Source organism: Semicossyphus pulcher, unplaced genomic scaffold (genome assembly GCF_022749685.1).
Source record: "Semicossyphus pulcher isolate SPU_LCO1_2020_fin unplaced genomic scaffold, fSemPul1.0.p SCAF_7, whole genome shotgun sequence".
NCBI lineage: Eukaryota > Metazoa > Chordata > Actinopteri > Labriformes > Labridae > Semicossyphus > Semicossyphus pulcher.
Genome location: NW_027211748.1, coordinates 23893428 through 23914360, shown reverse-complemented (window position 1 = coordinate 23914360; position 20933 = coordinate 23893428). Strand labels below are relative to the sequence as shown.

The window sequence follows — 20933 nt, the reverse complement described above, 5'->3', positions numbered from 1 at the left end:
AAGGGCATCAGTAAAAGCTCAGGGCTGGAGAGAAGAAAAAGAGATGTGTGTGGGGGGGGGGGTCTGACAGAGCGATAATATCAGAAAGAGAAAGGGAAATGGGGGCGTAGAGAGGCCCGTGCTCCTCCCAGTGCCCTGTGCCTGGAGGGGGGACCCGGGGCAGGTCTGGGGAATGTGAGGCATGAAGAAGAGGGAACAAAGCCGACTACTGTCCCCCAGAGAGAGGCCTTGTTCTGGGCCAGGGGGGTACAAGAAGTCAGCCGCTCAAATGTATGAATGGATGGCTGACCTGCTGTCTGGACGGATGCTGGCTCCCCGGCTGGCTGGCAGGCAGGCTGGCCTGTTTGCCCACAGAGCAGGCATGTAAAGGGAACCAGGGCAGGTCTGGGGAATGTGAGGCATGATAGGGGAACAAAGCCGGCTACTGTCCCCCTGGAGAGAGGCCCTGTCCTGGGCTACAGGGCACGGGGAGTCAGCCTGGATGGATGGATGGGTAGATAGATGGATGAATACACGACCGGCAGACAAACAGTTAGAGTGACTACCATGGACACATTAGGATCATTCAGATCTTAATGAATCTTACTGGTAAAAAAGAATATTTGAATTGGATCTGAAATAGAGTTACTACTGATATGACAGCACTAATAAACAGAACATGTCCCATAGGACCAGAAGATGATTTATCGACTTATGAGAAGAAAATGAAGCCACGTTGACACCACCCATTGGTTTGTGGACGTCCCACTTGAAGCTTTAAGTTTTGCAATTTGGTCATCACCATGTTTTATTTCTTTATTTACCAGAATTGACCATATTTGGACAAAAGGCTTGACGCACTTTGACGTCTCTATCCTGGTTGACATGCCGCCAACGTAGGGTCTTGTCACTTACAAGTTAGCCACGCCCTAAAGCCTACCCGGCTTTATCATTGATTTAGTAAATTACTAAATGAACTTCAAGCTGTATTGAAAGACTAAGAAAAGTAGCGATTGAGACATTAGGAAATATTTACAGAGGTTATAAATCAACTGAAAGGAAGGCTAGATTTCTCTATTGATTTCATCCATCCATCCATTAAATAAAGGCCCACTTCCAAACTGGGGTTCAAACCAGAAACCTTCTGGCTGTAAGGTGGCAGCGCTAACCACTGCACCACCGTGCAGCCCCTGATTTCATACAATCAGACTGTTATCTGGAAATTATGCAGTTCCCCTGCTGGCCATCAGAAAGAATGCGATTTAAGGTGCTTCACATTCACTTCACTTCTGAGACCGAGTGGCCATTGTTATGACCCTCGGTCCTCGTCCAGTGTGTGTGTGTGTATATATGAGAATGTGTCTGTGTCAGTGGGCGTGTCTAGGTGGGATGTTGAGGCAGGTGCTGACTCTCATTGGTCAGTTTAGAACAGACTGCTGCTGCTGGATTGGCTGTTGCTGGAAGCTGCTGCTGCTGGATTGGACAATCAGTGGAATCACAGCTTTTAAATTCCAGCTGACTGCAGCCGGCTCTCCCCTTCTCCTTCCACTCTGCCAGCATTAGTTGTGTTTGACAATGAGCTCTGTGTTCTGTGTGTAGTAAAGTGGGTAGGCCTGTATTCTTGTGTGGATTAGACTAAATGAGGAGCTTAGTAAAAAGTCAAAATGAAGCTTTGTCAGGTCTGTCCTCAAGAGGAGAAGAAAACTACTTTTAAAATTCTCGTTTGTTGAACGGCGGTTGGATCGACAATGTCTGATGCATTTGAGGAAGTTGGGAAATTTGAACGCTAAACGGCTTTTGTGAGGGAATTTATCACAAGTTGAATTTTAGATCTAGAACGGAGTGTTAGCTGAACTTACATGCAGATATCTGTTTATAAAGATTAATAAGATAACTAATAAATAGTTGTCAGATGGCCGCTGATGGGATCCGCCTGCTTTTGCTCTCCACACAGACTTTTTCCCGCATACGCTGCAGCCTGCTGATACGTGATTGAGTCAGTATTACTCGGACTACAAGCATAGTATAAACGGACTTGCCGTCCCTAAAATCCACGTTGACAAGAACCAAGTAAAGGACCCAGGCGCACGACTCAAAAGTTCAACCAAAATGACTCTTTATTCGAGTAAAAAAACAAGCCAAAGTATTAACCAAATATCACAGTATAGAACTGGCATAAAAAGCAAAAGTAACAAAACAAAATCCCAGCAAGGCTGGTCTTTCAAAAATCCTAAATAACAACCGGACTGATCTGAAATCTCCTAACATGACAAGACGAACAGGCACAGGACAAAGGGAGACACAGACTATATATACACACACCAGGTAATGGGACACAGGTGGAAACAATGAGGGCGGGGACGACAATCACAAAGGCAGGAAACACATCAGGACAGGAAGTGAAGATTTCTGAAACGAGAGGAGAGACATTACTACAAAATAAAACAGGACGGGAAACACAAAAGACAGGACTGAACTGAAAGGTGTGAACTTAACATAAATGACGAGACATGACACACGTCCCTACAGATTCTACATTTCTATGTAGAATCTGTGAATAGAGATTAGCAATCTGGTAATAAATGAATAAATGTGTTCTGTTACACCAATGCAATCGTTGTATTTTGTGTTTGCTGGTGTTATATAATTACATTTTTCAAATAGGCCTAAAGTTTTGGTTGATCTTGGGAGACTGGGCACGTTTCATGGTGTTGAAAGATGCACTGATGAAAAATCCAATTGTACCATGAGCTCATACATGTGTGTTTGCGGTAAAAAGTGTCCCTATGGAGGTTTGAAAATATGGTCACCCTACATTAGTAAGCTACAGCGCTTGTCTTCATGCATGGCCAAATATGACCTGTTTCAAAACAAAACTGTAATTTTGACACAAGAAGTTTATCTATTGTGATTTTGAATCAATTCTCTTCTTTAAAGGCCGGGCTTTAAGTAGATTAGACCAGGGGTTCCCAAACTTTTCCATACCAAGGCCCCCCAAACAGCATTAGCTTCTGGCCGGGGAACCCCAAACCCACAGACAATGCTACAAAATATGTAAAGAAACATCAACTTTTAGAATGTATTTTCTTTCTTTTAGCTTGCTGTGTGAATGCAGCAGATCGCCTGACCAAATGCTCTTCTTTACGTCTGAAGAAGTCTACTGTTTTATCGGCCTCTGCCGGATGTTTTTACATCAAGTGATGCTGAAGTTTCGAAGGTTTTAAACACTCGTTTGAGAGGACATTTCGGGCAATCGTGGCCATTTTTCTGTATTGCTGTAAAGCCATACTTAATGTATGCTGCCTCATATTTTCGGATTTTAGTTGGCCATGAGTTCTTAGGTTTTTTTGCAGCAGAGTCCTCCATGGCAGGGCTGTTGGTCTGCTCCTTCGGTCTATTTGTTGTCAAAAACCTCTCCATTTTGCGCGAGCTAGCTACACGCAAGCTTGAGGAGCAGAGCAGCTTGATAACAACCGCCAGGTCTACACAGATTATGACGTCGTTATGACGTCGTCATGCCGAATTTGCAGCTGAATTTGAGAATCCGAGATTACGGCAGTTTGTGTGTTGTACGGTTCAGGACAAATGGTTATTAAAAAATAAATAAATAAATCCCCCCACTTTGAAAACCACTGGATTAGACTACAGTAAACAAGTAAACAACAGCATATGTGGTGCATTTGATAACATTTAACAAATGCAAACCAACATACACTTTGGCAGACTGAATGCACACAGATTAATGTAAGGCTGTACTGTTCTTAGGGCTCACAGTTGGAATGAATGAAGGATTCAGAGCGGGGCTAAAAGCCTGCGTCAGTGTCGAAGTCAGTGTTAGGTTGAATAATGTAGAAGTGAAAAGAGGACTGAATGGCACAGTGGTGCCATCAAACTACCGTCACCTTGACAGTACCCTTCTTTATTCTAGAAACAACCACCCACATCTACTGCCAGCCCACTGGTCTTTACCATGCTGTGCTGAATGGTTGAAAAAGGCAGTCGATTTTTTAAGGACATCATATGGATGAATTTTATGGGGAAAAGAACAAGAAATCACTTTGTTTGACCCACACCACAGCCTGTACAAGCTAACAATACGCCACTAGTTAAGTCAAGTGAAAGCAGTTAACTAAAGTGTTTTAAACAGTGTCAATTAAAGGTTAGAATACCAGATGAAGAACAAGCATCACATGTGCAGACATAACGCTAAGCTAAAAATGTATGTAGGTTGCCTTTGAGCGGGGACTTTACAGTACAAGACTAAACTGTGGGGGCTCCTCTGTTATTAAGGGGGAGGTTGTTCCACAGTCCGGGAGCCACAACAGGAAGAGTTCTCTGCTCCGTGCATTCAGCAGCTTAAGGTCAGATGAGCTCAGAGACGTGAGGGAGGCCGTGGGGTTAAAAGCAGTGGTGCAGGGGCTTGGTGCTTGCTTGTACTAACCCGTGCTCAACTTGGAAATAAGCATTCTTTTCCCACTTTCCATCAGCACCAGCTAAAATTGATATTTTCAAAAAATGCTTTCCATTTAAAAAACGTCTTTATTGGTGCATTGATGTTTTCATGGGGGTTAAAAGGGCCTTTAAAACATGGTTGACTTATTTCTGCTTTTCTGCAGTGTTAAGTGTGTTATTCACAGACAGATGAATTGTTGTCGACTGGAAGACATCAGTATGTCATAGCAGGAGTGCAGGTTGAGTGATTGAATGTCAGCCACCCACTCCTCAATCCTTGAAGTCTTAAAACTTCAAGACTTAAAAGAAAAATAGTTTGAAAAACTCCTAAAATGAAGCATAAATGTAACCTGAGCTCTTGGAAGAGAATCAAGTGGAGTTTATAACCAGCCTTGGTTGTCTAAAACAAACCACACTTCTCACCAGGACACAATGCTAAGATGGAGTTGAAGAAGAATGAGGTATTGGCAATTGCTTAGCTGTCAAAGTCAGTTATGAAGTCTATTCTTAAGGATTATTCATTACCTGGCTAATTAGCTAGTTCCATAATCATGTTTCCCAGAGAATTAGACTCTGTTTGTTGTGGTACCTGACCAGAGGTGTTTATTGATCAGACCAAAAGCGCTTGTGGAACATAGCAATTTAACAGCTCGTTTGCACAAATCTTGGATAGAGTGAGAGGCGAGTGAACGACACGAGCCAGGGTTACTTACGTCACAGAACCGGTCTTCTCATCATCACATCTCTAACGGACCAACAATCCTGACCTCTAATAGGCTGCCACATATAAATCAGTGTTACGTTATGGATGTTACAGAAATACTGAACGCACTAACAAGCTAGGTTGAGTAGCCTACTTGCAGACATGATATTTAAAGGTATAATAAGTAGGATTTTTCCTTGAATTTTGTGTTGTAGAACACGCCCACCCAGCCGAACTAACACCGACACAAGCTGTGCCCCAATCCAGGGGCTGCAGCCTTCCGGGGATGTATTTGAAGGCTGATTGCGTCACTGAATTGCATCGAAGGCTGTCCCAATTCGAAGGCTCCTTCATGATGCGGCTGACAAACACGTCCTCTGTTTACCCGGTCCACCTTATCCCGAGATGCATTGCGTGCCAATTCAAACGAAATGGCGGACTTTTAAACGGCAGAGGAATGTGTGGCTTTGACGGTCTATGCAGGCGACGAATGGAGCATCCTCCATGGACCGCCTCCCCGTGGATTGGGACACAGCTACAGTTACCTTTGTGCTACTGCCAGTTACGTTTGTGCTAGCATGCTAACCTCCAGTAAGCTCTGCGCCGGATACCTTTGCACTAGCATACTAACCGCCAGTTAGCTTGTCCTACCCAGTTTGAGGCACCTACCTGTCCAACAGAAAGAAGGTTGTAATTTGAACCACTCCCACTCTCACCTATACGCTGTGATTGGCTCAGGGAACCACAACAGCGCCCCTCCTGAAAACGTCCCGAACGTCACAAAACAACAGAATAGATGCAGAGGGAAGGGTCTCACAAGGGTCTGCACACACACTCACCAACACACACACATGTATAGAGGCCCATAAGTGATGATTTATATTATATTATATTTGTAAAAGTCTATTTTATTTTTCAAGTAAAATCCTCATTATACCTTTAAAGAGACAGTAATGTCTTTAAATCAGATGTATGCATTACATTGATGCACACTGGACTTATACTGTATGTTCATTGCACTTAATTACACTGTTGTACATATTTGTTATTATATTGCTTTTTTATATCTTGTTGTCTATTTTTATCTAAATTCTACTTAAGGTCCCTGACAGCAGGAGTACTACTGTTTAATAGCTTTTTACTTCTACTTCTGTGTTAATTGTTCTGCACCTAAACACCAAGTCAAATTCCTTGTATGTGTAAACCTACTTGGCAATAAACTTGATTCTGATACCTACTAATTAGTGCTAACATATTATTAAGTTACTGGAATATCAACCACTTAAAAACAGGGCAAATACTTTTCAACTTTCTGTTCGTAAAATAAATAACAATAATAATAATAATAATAATAATAAATAAATAAATAAACAACACAAACACAGCCAAGAGGGGAAGTTCAGGTTCAGGAGCTCGGATTAGCTTACGTGACAGCTAGCTGACAGCTAGCAGCAACTGCAGTTTGGGACACTTCAGTTTGGCACCACTTTCCTGCCGTCGAGGTTTCACTTGACTCTGACAAACTGCACTTTCATTTTTTACTTTGATTAAAATCCATTTTGCAAACAGTGCAGATTGGATAGTTTGAAGACTCCAACAGTCGATATAAACGTTCCCATTTGTGGTGGCGTTCATTGTGTCAGGACAACCACAGGGAAACAACATAGAGATAGAAAAGCAGGGGGCGCTTTGTCATGGACTTAATCTATAGGCCTATAATGCATGCAATTAATACTAAATTGGGCTGTGAACACACACAACAGTCTGGTTGTCACCATCCAGTTGGACACAACAGCCTTTCACCCAGACAGCAGAACTTCAAGCAAATTGCCAGTGTTACCATGGTTATCACAGGTAATTCCAGGTTATTAATGCCTAATGTGCCAATCACATTGTGGTATGTCACCCCTTCATTATCCTACCAAGAGTGTTTTCTGTCTCTCGCCCTTTCTAGTTCTTATTATTGTCTCAATCCCTCACTCATCCCCGCTAAATCTCTTTCCCTTTTGTCTCTCTGTGTCTCTTTATTCAGCGCGTTCTCTAAAGCACTGTGATCTGAGCTGCTGTGATTGAAATTGGAGCTCTGGAAGATAGAGGTACCTCAATGAGCACAGATAGAAAATCAGGTCTGCTTTTTTATAAGAAAGTTTGGGGAGAAAATGGGCATTTGTTGGTCTATTTTTATAATAATGAATAACAATGAATTTTTGCACTTTTTAAATATGTGGTCAGTGGTCTATGTTTGAAAATATATACTCAATGGCTTTGTTCTGCCCTTAGACTTTAATCAAAAAATGGTCAACCATTGGTTTGTGCACTAGTGGGTTTAAGGTCGGGACTCTGACTGCTGCTGTCTTGTCAACAGAAGATGCCATGCCCTAAAACATGCCCTGCTTTATCGTCTATTTCACTCTAAATGGGACCATCATTTACAAACATCATGCTGTAGTGAAGACAACTTGAAACTAGAGATTGGAGCCTAAACTTAGGAGTAAGGCCATTTACGGTAGACTACAACTTTTTGCAACAGCTGGGGTGACCCTCTGCTGTCAGTTGTTACAAATTATAAACGCCTGTGTGTGGATGTGGTAGAAACCTGTAAATGGCTTATATTTAAACCACATCCAGAAGTCATATAAAAGGTACAAACCACCAAACAAACCTAAATATCAGTTCAAACAGGCACCAACCTGTCCAACAGAAAGAAGGCCAACTCTGCATCGCTCTTTCGCCATGTTCGCCGGTCTGAATGGGGCCCAGGTGCTAATTTGAACCACTCCCACACTCACCTGTACGCTGTGATTTGCTCAGGGAACCACAACAGCGCCCCCTCCTGAAAACGTCCCGTGCAAAGCAAAACAGAATAGATGCAGAGGGAAGGGTGTCATGATTCTGGACTCTGTTTTTACTTGTACTTCCTGTTTTATTTTGTTAAGTTTAGTTTCATCCTCATGTTCTGATGTCATTTCCTGCAAGTTTCCCGCCTTGCAATCAGCCACACCTGTTGTCTATTTCCAATCAGTCATTCAGTATATATACCACCACCATTTCACTTATGCTCTGCCACTCTTTGCCTTTTGGACTCTGATTTTTGCCTATGCCCCTCCATAAGTCTGTTTACTGTTTGACCCTGGATTGTTCCTGGATACTAAGTGAAAGCCTGACCCTGATCTGTACTGTTGCTGTTCTGACCGACCTCCTGTGTATTACCTACCGCCTGCTTAAAGTAAACTGTTTGATTTTACGCCTGCTCCTCTGTGTGTGATCCCTGCATTTGAATCTTTTTCTGAGCACCAGTTGTTACAAAGGGTCACACAAGGGTCTGCACACACACTCAAGTCCGTTATTGATTTTAGTGATCATTACTGAATGAGGTTTCAGGCCCTTGCCATTGGCTTCATCGCCGTCCACTGCTTAGATCCGTCTACGGTCAAATCAGGCAACCACAGCTTAAAACTGCACAAAAAGACTGAGACCACTGAAGTCTTAGTTTCATCCTGTATTTATGTACTTTTTAAATAAAGTTATTATTACTTTTAAAAGTCGGACTCCATTGTCATGTTCGTGCTACATCTCCTGCCTGTCTCATCATAACCACAAACTTTACCCTAACCAGGGCGGCTGTGGGTCAGTGGGTCGTCTCTCAATCAGAAGGTTGGCGGTTTGATTCCCGGCTGTCTACATGATGTGTGGGCAAGACACCAACCTCAAATTCCCTGGAGAACGGCACTTTGCATAGCAGCCTCTGCCATGTGTTTATTATCTAATCTGAAATCATCTTTTAGTTTTTGCAACTTTTTAAGGCGTTTTTAAAACAGAGTGTGGGTTGCAGCAGATCCCAGAAGTAAAGGTCAATGTAGAAATGTGATGTGCCTACGAACTATATTTAGCATGACCTAGTTACTTAGCCTCTCATGATGCCCTTCTATAAAAAAATACCTAAACACCTTACATCATCAGAGACTTTCCTCTCCAAAGATACAGAGTACAGCTGTTTGATGAAGCAGCAAAGGTAACAGCTCTATCTTTACAGGCAAAAGCAGGAAGTGGTGTGACGCTCTCACAGAGCGTTGAGGAGTTTCAGGGAGGAAGTTGAGGTGCATGGCTGAGCGCACAACTCTAAGCAACAACTAAAAAACAAGGTTTACATTTTGTGGAGCACGTTAACAGTTAAAAATGTTTCATTGGCTTTAAAATAAGGACACATATAACCTGTTAACCAGGGCAGATTGTAAGTAAGGACTTAGATTAAGCAGCGTTTTGAGGTTATTGTACTGAACAGTTTCTGCAGATGAAGACTTGTGCAGTTCCCTTTAACATAATGGTTTAATCTTGACTGTGAACACATGCGTTTAGAAGATATGATGCCAAAGTACTCCACCTTGCTCCACCTCAACCAAAGCATTGTTCCTCATACAATGGTTTGTACGACTGTAACGAAGAGCCCATCGTTACTTGTGACTGGCGTCTTTGTTGCCATGTTAATATTGCACACTGGGTTTGGTTGTATGCACTTTTACCAACAACTTAAATTATTAATGGCACTTTGCACTTTGATAGCGGTACGGACACCCAGATAAACGTTCCGGGAGGGACCAAGTGAGAAGTTAGCCAGAGGGGAAGTAAAATAGTTGGGTGCACATTTATATTTATTGTAATTATGTATAATGGGTTTATTTGGTGCTAAATATCATTAGATATTTATTGTAAATATTATGTATATAATTAAAACAGGAAAATATTGTCTAAGCTCACTCAGCCAATAGATGATGTTGTGCAGAACACCTCTAAATAGTTTGGTCCCGAGTAGTCTTCCAGTGCTGCAGTATAAAAGGCGCCTATTACTATATGTCTGTGTTGCTGGTCAGATCCCTACATGATGCTGTTTACTGCTGCTGTGTAATATTGTTGCTTAATAAAAGTGTTTGGTACACCTTACCACCGCCTTGACATTTTTGTCCATGATGATTACTGCATCATCCAGCCGCTGAAAGGGTCTAACTGGGTCTAACTATGGGCTAGTCCCAGCCTGAGCCAGCCCTATTCAATGATTACTTTCAATGTAAATAAATAGTGCATAACATTGCATCAAAATAGAGCTTTTTATTAAACAAAATTCCTGGCGGAGAATCCCCCAGACCTCTCTACAGGTGTTCACGGCTCCACGATGTCCTCACATCCCGACACATTGTAGTAAGCTTCATGGATCTTTATCGCAATATCAACTCCAATAATCAGGTCTCTTCTGGATAACTGTGTTGCATGCAAAATAAAAAATATTGTACCATTTGTAGTGAGGGCGCCAAATTCTAAACTCACCTAGGGCGCCAAAATGACCAAGTCCTGCATAACCACACAGTAGGCTACAGCAGGCTGTGGGACAAAGTTACGTGCCTTGAGCTCCCGATTGTTATCACAAGCAACCGCCAGCTAGTTCCTTCAAAATAAATGCAGAGAGTGAAGAGAACTGTTGTGCTTAGGTTCTCTCACAGTATCTACGTAGTATTGTACACGTTCGCATGACGTCTCTTATCTTGTCTCTTTTCACTGCAGCTCTGCATCAGAATTGAGAGGCAGCAAAAAAACTTATTTTACATCATGATGTCAAACTTAGCATCGGTCCGCGGATCACATGCATTCTGAACAGTGGGGAGTGATCTGTACGGATAAACTATGATCTGTTATATCACGAGCTACCAGGCCTGCCCACATTATTGGTTGGGCCCCTGACAGGCCCAGTGAATGGGCCCTCCCCGGATCTGATGTAGTAATGTCAATGCATTGCGCGTGATGGTATTTAGGTTCAAAATAAAAAGTGGATGTCTTTGCTTAAATTTAGGATGACCCATGTTACTGCTGACGTCAAGAAAGCTTTCCCCTTTTCCCCCCTTATGGTCGGCCTTGAGTGCTTTCCACAGTGCAAACATTAAGTTAAACAAAATGTCTCTGTAAATGTTTGATATGTTGCTTTATTGACCTAACTAAGACACAAAAACCTGCTGCTGCTTTAGTGACAAGTTGCAAAAAAAAGGGCAACATAGACGCACACTGTGACGTAGTTGTAGTTAGTTTCTGGGAAGTGCAGGCTCATACTGTGGGCTTGTTCACAAAAACAGAAAGAGAAACACAACACGGGGACGTTAACAAGCCATTTTCTCTCCACTTCTGGTTGCCTGGATGGAGACCAATCAGAAGGAGGTAGAATGGCCAATCAGAAACAGTAGCCTTGGAAATAGCCAATTAGGCCTGTTTGTCTGCGAGGACAAAGGAAGTGATATTGCAGAGTGATTGCACCAGCGCTGAGCTACACAAACATGCACAAATGACACCTTGCTTGTTGCCTTCCAACCCTAATTTTCCAGGAGTGTAAGATCTTGATTGCATCGGCGCCGGCAAGAGAGGACGTCTCATTATTACACCAAAACAATCGCCACCTCAGAGGCAAAAAACACGGATTTTGTTTTCATTAGGGAGCTATTGAGTCACCAGCTCTCCAGTCAAGGCCAGCACACATGCACACACACATGCACTGAGGCTGTAGTCTGGCAATTTTATTCAAAAGATTTGTACCTTACTCCAGTCCACTTAATGAAGCTGTAAATTCAGAGACATGAGAGCCTTTACAGTGCTCCTCTGAGAGCTGCTACAATGATCCTGGGACTGAGCTGGTTAATTAACTGATTATTTGCTTGGCTGGGAGCCACAGAGAAATGGGGTAGATGTGGAGGGAGACAAGGAGGAGAGGACACGAGGGGAGAGGACAGAGGAGTGCAGGAGCAACAAGGACAACAGAGAAGGAGTGGAGAAAAGAAAAGGAGAGGAAAATGTAGGAGGAGAAAATAAGAAGTGATGATGAGGCTGGTATCTGCTTTTGAGTTTAGTACATACAAAGTAGGCAGAGATCAGAAAAGAACCAGTGCAAGATAATAAACAGTAAGTGAAGCCACATATTTAATCGGTAGCATTGCTGCAGTACAGCTTCCATCCAGGAGTGGCAGCACTGAGTGCACTGCAGCAGACAGGCAATCAGACTGAGGAAGCCCTGCACCATATTTGATGCTTCATGCTTTGTGTTGACTTTGAAACAAAGATGAATGACACTGACATGACAATGGCACGTTTCCCAGGGTCCTTGAACTGGCTAATCTGCATGAACAAATCAGGTGAGGAAGACAAGAAGGAGCAAGAACATGGATCAACAAGTCCTCCAACCCAAATGACAACATAGGTTGTTTGTTCCTACCAATGACTGTATTTAAAGGTGGGTGACGCCTGCTCTCATTGTAGAAAACTGATGCCAAAATACTCCCCTGTGACAGGCGCTGCCATCTTGCACTAGTGACGTCATTTGGAGCCAGAGCTGTGCAGTTATCGGCGGGTGGAACTTACCAGAAAGAACAGCAAAGATCCCGCACGCCGGCATGTGTAACAGCTTCTTTGTGTTGGTCTGAAGCAGACGTTCACAGGTATGTAAACTTCAATGACTGTAGTGATTGTTTCAGTTACGGCTCCTCTCGCCATTCGTCCTCTACTCTGCTAATCGGGAAAAGATCGGCTGCAGGAGCCGTATTTGTCAACAGAGCTGTCAATCATCCTTTTTACAGCATCAAATAACTAATTAAAAATAAACTTGTCAGAAAAAAGAACGTGTTGGCGTGTATTTTGACTTTTATAGTTTGACTCATGTCCCATCTGTTAACATGGAGGAGGCGGGCTTTATGACCTATACTGCAGCCAGTCAGCAGGGGGCGATAGAGAGGGTTTGGCTTCATTTCAAGGAGCTGTCATGTCGTCCATCTTCCCTCTAGTGTGGCCAACATGAGCATTAGCGCCTCTGCCAATGCAACAGGTCCTAATATACTTTAACATTCGTAACAGACACACTGAACACATGAGGTTAATGTGTGGACATGTTGCAGTATGGTTATGTTGAGGCAACGGAATCATTTATTAAGTGTGCTTGTACATGAATCAGAATCAGGGTTTAATGCCAAGTAGGTTTACACATACGAGGACATTGACTTGGTGTTTTGGTACAACAGAACTAGAATAAAGATAAGTTAAAGACTTACTGTAAATAGAAGAGAGCTTAAATAGAACAAGAAATACACAGCGGTAGCCAGCCGCAGCGCCATCTTGGATCGATTATGAATAAATAAAGTCTCATCAGTGACATAAGTGAGGTCTTAAGAGTTCTTGAAACTTGAGGGAGTTTAGAAGTTTCACGGGGGACTTGAATCCTACTTCAAGTCCCCTGTGTCCACCCTGAACAGGCCTGCGCTCTTTATACTGTGTCACCTGACCTCCACCTTTTCTCCTGTCATAACAAATACAGCCACTAGAGGTCACCATAACTTCAAAGGTAAGTTAGAGTCGTAAAAAGTTGTTGCACAAACGTAAGGTTTGTCACCATGGACAGAATTGATCCAAAACAAACATTTAGTTTGATCATCGTTTATCTTATCTTACGTGACTCATTTTATCAGTGAAGTGTAAAACTACACTGCAGTTTAAATCTCTCTTATCAATGACAAATGAGTGACAGTTGTCTCATATGTGTGTGTTCATTACAGCAATGAATGTGTCTCACCCCCTCATCACCTCTCAGCAGTCATCCGTGTTCTTCACTGTGTGGTTGCCTTGTTGATGCTTTGACACACACTATGTTTGTGTGCATGTTTGCCGTCTGTTGTCATAGTTGCATCTCAAATGAATTCAACAACCTTTCATTTCAACCACCTACATGTTTTCTTGTTTATCTTCAGGAGCCATTTTTCGCTTCTTGCAAACTCAATGTCTATTTAGATTTGTCATTTTAGACTAACGTACATTTATGACTCTGTTAGAGTGTTAGGAACGCCTTTGCGACCTTTACCCCAGGGTGCATAGGTTAACTCGTTTGAGTTAAGCATATTTCTAAACTGAGGAACATTTTAAAAGAAGTCTTCTGCCGCCAATCCCTTCAAAGCTGGATCCACTGCCTCCCTCTAAGCTGCGGCATTAATCAAAAGCTCTCCCTTCGTTCCTGCATTGACTCTTACATTTCACAGCAGCAGCCTGAACTTCTCATCATGCATGCTCCTTTAAAGTGTGCCGCCTCACACACAAACACACACACATCAGTAAGTGAAGACAGAAACAGGTTCATGTTGGTATCGTATCTTTAGTTTATTAATACAGTAGCCGTAGTTCAGAGGTCTCCATTGTAACTGTTTGAGAGGTCAAAGGTCAGTCAGCACTTAGAGCTTCTTGCTGGTTCTCTTCAGCACAACAGAGCCGGCTTTGGAGGTCTGCAGAGGGACAGAGAAAGTGGTTAGTAATATTTATCCTCAAAAGACACTGTTGAGCTCCTTATTGCAGCAGTTTAGAGGGTGGTGATAGAAATACTTTTTAAACAATTTCACTGATAATAACTTCATGTATTAATAACTTTTTACTTTACTTGTAGCTTGTCATGATACTTGTACAGTAAAAAAAATAGACATTAAACACTCTGAAATACATAAATTAATATTTTACACTCACAAAATCCATTTTATCCCGTTTTTTTTAAGGTCCTGAAATATTCTAAAATGAGGAAATATAACAAGACTGCAAATGGACAACATATGTAGACATTTAGAGAACGATCTCGCTTTAAAAGGTAAAAGGTGACACAAACTTGGCTGTTTGGATGCATTCATTTTGACTGCTCTGTGTTTCAGCCTTCTCTTTAGCCTGTGCACAAACACAACCTTAATTACTTTAATAACGTCTGCAGGGCAGAGCTGGAAAGTAACTAATTACATTCACTCGCGTGACTGTAATTGAGTCGTTCTTTTGTGTACTTTTTCAAATCTGTGATTTTACTTTTACTTAAGTGGGTTTCATTTGAAGTACTGTACTTCAGTACATTTTAAAACACATCTGATACGGAGTAAAATAAATGTAGGCCTGAATAAAAAACGAGAGGAAAAAACTGTCGCTGAATCACAAGGAAGATGGAGGCGGAGTCAGACAGCAGTGGTGCAGACCCAGCTGAAAGCGAAACGTTGAATTCTGATTCTGACTTTGGTCTTTGGGTCATTTAGGGAAAGTAGCAACACTTGTGACCTTGAGCCGTTTTGATTCATAGATTTGCAGTGTGACTGTTGGTGAAGAAAAGAAGGCTGTTCACCTTCAATGGTTGTATTGTTTGAAAATGTTTCGACACATTATACCTCCCTAAGGGTTTTAAATGTCATGTGTCGACATGGTTTATTTTGTTATTGCACTTTAATTTGTAAAGATTTTCCTTTAATTAAAAACAACTACTTTTATATCTATTTATATCTCCTTGTCCTTTTTGCACTACACAGGAGAGACCCCCCTCCCGTTGTTAAAAAAGTAAGTAACTTGCAACAAGCTACTTTTAACTTTTACTTGAACACATTTTTAGACTGGTAATTGTACTGTAAAATATCATCAAAGTAACAGTACTTTTACTTGAGTAGAATATTTTAGTTCTCTTTCCACCTCTGCTGCAGGGTGAGAATAATAACTGCTGTCGTCACACTAAAAGCCAGAGTGAGTGCGCGTTTACCTCGATGAGCTTGCCTCCGCTGATCTCAGAGGTGTGGTGGTAGTTGGGGAAGGCCACGCTCAGCTTGCCTCCCTCCATCTGTACGGTGGCCTAAAAAACACATAGGGTGTAGTCAGTCGGGAAGTTTCCGGTGGGTTTATAATCGCCTTCATGCATTCGTATTTCTGCAAGAACAAGCTCTGCATTCTTTGTTTCCTACCTTGAACTTCTTTCCTCCGATGGTCTCCATGTCGCACTCCTTGCCAATGGTGAACTTGTTGGTGACTTTGGCGTTGGTGGGGTAGACCTGGGTCCAGGAGAAGTCGTCGCCGTCCTGGGTGACCTCTGTGATCAGCTTGTAGTCACGGCCCTTCTCAATGATGTCAGCAGGGATACCTACATTAGAGAAAGAGGAAAAAATAGGAAGATTAGGCCTGAGATGAAGAGAAATAGGGAAGTTTAAGTATGTGTTGTGAGTGTTTCTCACCGAGCAGCTTGCAGAACTCATCGTATCCCTCCTGGGTCTCGGTTTCCCATCTTCCAGCGAAGGCCATTTTGGTTGGTGTTGGTGGGTGGAGGCGTGCGAGCGGAGATGCTGAGGCAAGCTGAGGAAAGAGCAAGGTACTGAGACTCACACCGCTCCCTGTTTATATCCTTACCTCTGGCCACCTCCCTCATCTGCATGTGATGACACAAGAGAGCAATTACAGCTGAAGATGATGACTACAATGGGCTACGAGGGAGAGGGCAATAACCTGCACAAACGGGCGTTTATGGAGCTCCTGAGCAGTGAGTAAAACGCTGACTGCTCGTCAGGGCGCGCTGGGTTCTCACCTCCAGGTCAATGAACTCTCCTGCAGCCGCTTTATGGACGCACACTCCACTTTTACTGCCGCAGAGTCTGAAATAAAGAGCTTTGTTTTAATATTCTATCCGTGCATCTGAAGTAGATTGTTATCTCGCTTTGTGAATGGTGCGATTTGTAAAAAGATAAGCATGTACTCACTCAAGGTCTTTAGTCTGAGGATGGCATTGACAAAACCCGATGAGTCATTTCACTTCACAACTTATACATGAAAGTGCACATAAATAATTATTCTGTTATTATTACAAACAACGTAGCTGGATCACAAAGGGGCCCCAGACCTCCAGAGGCTGTAAAGAAGATCATACCCACTTTGTTCATGAATTTGCACCATTGAAATGTAATATAACAATCTAACTCTGCATTGTAATCTTGTGGTTTAAGTGTTTGCTTTGCCTCATAAGTCTTAAGTCTTGGGGATGGCCGGCTCAAGTCCCGGAGCAGATCAAGCATGCTATTAGGGCTGGTAGCTGGAGAGGTGTCAGTTCCCTTCCTGGGCTCCGTCGAGGTATCCCTTGAGCTAGGCACCGAATCCCCCACTGCTCCGGGCGCATGTCCACGTGCAGCCCCCTAACTCTGACATCTCTCCATTAGTGCATGTCCATAGAGTCCTGTTTGTGCGTGTGTGTATTTGGTGCCTGGTGTGTGTGTTCCATGTTTGTACTAACAGAGTGAAAAAATGTAATTTCCCCTCGGGGATTATTGAAGTAAAGTATCTCAAATAAAGTTGTGTTGAAAGGATAAGGTGCGCTAAATCTTTACCACTGCAATAAAAAACATGTAACAAAAATAACACAACACGTCTGGCTCAGCCTGCCTGTCGTACTCCCTTTCCCTTGACCCACTGATTCCAACTAACGACATCAATCTTTAAAGAAGATTTAAAGACACACCCGCCAATCCAAAACACATGCTTTTCCTTTTTACTATAGAAAGTCTTTTTAGTGTGTATGGTAACACTTTATAATAAGGGTACAACTTATATACTTAAGTAATGCTTAACTAATGCATGACTCATGATGATTTAATGCATGAATGAATGAATGCAGGATGTATCGTGAATTCCTGTTGCTAGTTTGGTTCATTTGAAGTGGGCTTGTATGAGATACTTATCAATTGTAGGTGTGCTACATACAGAATCAGAATCAGAGTCGGGGCTTATTCCCAAGTAGGTTTACACATACAAGGAATTTGTTTTGGTGATTTTGGTGCAGAACAATTAACACAGAACTGGAAAAAAAAAAGGAAAAGACTTAAATGGAATAATATTTAAAAAAATTGGCAATAAGAATATTTATATATAAAAAAACAATACGTATCATACAAAATATGTACAACAGGTGTAATTAAAAAACTGTGCAGATGTGCAGGATATTAGTGAGTGCAAAAGCTTACAGTATAAAGTTAGTGGATGCCGGTCAGCATGTCTCACCTTAAAATCAATAGCGGTATTGATGGTACGCTTTATTAGAATAATTCACCGCGGTTCACTTTTCAGTCAGAACGCATCTTTATTTGGCACTACTTTGTGTTGATCGTGTTACTACGCCTGCAGCGGTTTATAGAAGAGACAACAAACAACAACAACAAAAATACAATATTATGGAAATGACACACAATGGGGACCAGAGGACGTTGTTGTCCTTCATGTGTGAAGTGTTTTATGCCGTATGTCGGCTGTTTGTGTCAGAAAGTGCAGTGGCGAGCACAGACTGAAATCAAACTTCACTTCTCTGAAGATATCACAAGTGGTGCTTGATTGTTTTTTTCCAGTCTGGTGAAACAAAAAGTGTCCTGATTATCTGATAGATTACACCGAGTTCTGCTGAGTGATAATGGTGTTAGATAGCGGTGGCTAGCTCTGCTAAATGTAAACATCAATTCTCCAGCAGGCATAAATAATAATTAGGCATACATTTAGGAAAGATCCAGAGGTACATTGTAATAGTTATGTTTAAAATCCACACGGTTCTCTGCATGAGTCTGTTCTTCATTAGTTATTAGTTTGATGTCATGCATGGACCAGCGGCTCTTTCTAACGACCTAGATTAGAGAGCAGCGATTGATTAAAGCCGTATTCACCAGAACACTCTGTTCATTCAGATATCATATTAATATATTCTAAGTCCTGATCTGGGTTAGATAATGTGTTTTACAACTTCTGTAAGATCTGTTTACCATGTAGGTGTAATAAATATACCTGCCAACAAGGAAGGTCAAAAATACATAAACCAGTGTATTGAGTAACTTTTATTAGTATCATTATGTTTTATACATTATCACAACCTTCAATATGAAATCATCATAAATATGATGCTTGATTGAAATATGTTTTTTTTTAAATGAAAACTTGTTTAATGCAGTTTGTTACAACAGCAGCTCACAGTATGACAGATGACACTCTGTGTAACACTGCAAAGCGTCCACGTTTGGAGGCAGAGCTGCGCAGTAGAGATTGGCGGGTGGAGCCGCCATAACACTTCCACTAACCAAAACACACATTTAAACTGACAATCTCGAAGATTGGGAAGATTTGTTCTCTTGGGCGCCATCTGGCGCTATACAGTAATTGCGGGAGGACATATCCATATTTAACCAGACGTCCACGGTTGGCTCCGGTTGTAACTCTTGATTTTCCTCGCTGACGGTCGCTTTCCTTTTCAGACTGTTTGCTTCATCTGAGCGTCGAATTTGTTTCTTTTTCTTTGTATTTTCACTTATTGTTGAAGTTGTATCTGTAGTCATCCATCTTTTCTCTGTTTGTTCAGCCATAGTAGATTACTGTTTACTCGCAACACTTGCAGAGACCGGAAAAGCAGCCGCTTAGCTCCGCCTACCCTCTCTGGCAGACCAACCACTGCTGGCTGATGGAAAACGCGTCACTAACTGAGCGCCGCTTGTGAGTTTTTCCGTGAAAGTCGCCACAGACACCCAGTCTGTAATACTGCAAATGCAAGGGCTTTCATCAGTGGGCCATAGGCTCAATCACCATCGTGTTACCTCATTCGGTGATAGATAGAGACTTAGCAGAAGAAAATCTTCGAGATTATTACTGAACAATAAACACAACAGCTTCTTGTTGTGGTCTGAAGCAGACGTTTGGAGATATGTTAACTTCAATAACTGTAGTGATTGTTTTAGTTACGGAATCCGGAACAGATCGGCTGCAGGAGCCGTATTTGTCAACAGAGCTGTCAATCATCCTTTTTACAGCATCAAATAACTAATTAAAAATAAACTCAGAAAAATGAACACTTGGGCGTAAATCAGCATGATAAGAACTAACTATAATGACAGAAACAATGTTTGAGAAAAATGTATTTGGCGTGTATTTTGATTTTATAGTTTGACTCATGTCCCATCTGTTAACATGGAGGAGGCGGGCTTTATGACCTATACTGCAGAGTCAGCAGGGGGCGATAGAGAGGGCTTGGCTTCACTTTTAGGGAGCGGTCATGTCGTCCATCTTTTTATACAGTCTATGGTGCTTCTCATGTACAGAGGCTTCGACCCTCAACCCTTTGTTGCATACCATCCCCTCTCTCTCATTCCATATGTCTGACTCTATCCACTGTCCTGTACAACAGAGGCAAAGACACACCTAATTAAAAACCTAATACTGGGACATACCGGTATTACATAATTTCTTGCCTACTAAATGGTATGGAGGTATGGCGATTGGAACTCAGCCATTAGGTTTATTTTTTGCAAAAGCTAAATAAAAAAAAACGTAGTTTCTCACTGTTGTTTTTATGCAAATGCTCAAAAAAGCTGTTTATATGTTTGTGACATCAACAATTAAGTATTTGTTCTATCTTTAACTAATATTTGTAACACAAAATACATGGAGCGCTAGCTGTAAGCGCTCTGACAGAATATTTGTTGCAGCAAATTGAATAAAAACAGCGAATTAGAGCCAAAAACAAGCAGTTCTTAAATAATCCTGAGAGAAAGCCACAGTCCATGGCCACAGAATTACAGGATAATGCTGCTTGTACACATCGGTGGCTGAAAATTGTCCATTAAGGTGACTACATGACTGAAGCACCTCGGGCTTTCAGCCTGACAAAGTGTGAATAGGTAAAAGCTTTTGATGCTGCACTTAACTTCGATCTCACACAATACAGCGTTTTTCACAGAGCACTGATAGTGTTTCTAAACCATGAAAAGTCCGCGCGGCCTTGAAGCTCTTTATAGATACATAAAACATCATATTGGCCAACATCCTATAAAAGACACCCACTATCTCTATCTCTCTTTTTACTGTCTCGCACACACACACACACACACACACACACACACACACACACACACACTCACTCACACAGGAGGTCAGTGTGCTGAAGTGCACAAACGCAGTTTAAAAAAGCCACTTCTCATCACATTTAACACGC

General features: G+C 42.0%; 1 protein-coding gene across 1 annotated transcript; it reads right to left on the bottom strand.

The window, feature by feature from the left end:
- Nucleotides 1-14373: 14373 nt before the first annotated feature.
- On the bottom strand, nucleotides 14374-16358 carry LOC138612080 (gastrotropin-like). Its single transcript, XM_069685388.1, is given in 5 exon segments — nucleotides 14374-14424; nucleotides 15696-15785; nucleotides 15895-16070; nucleotides 16162-16234; nucleotides 16236-16358. Coding segments are annotated over 5 exon segments (513 nt in total).
- Between the last annotated feature and the right edge of the window lie 4575 nt (nucleotides 16359-20933).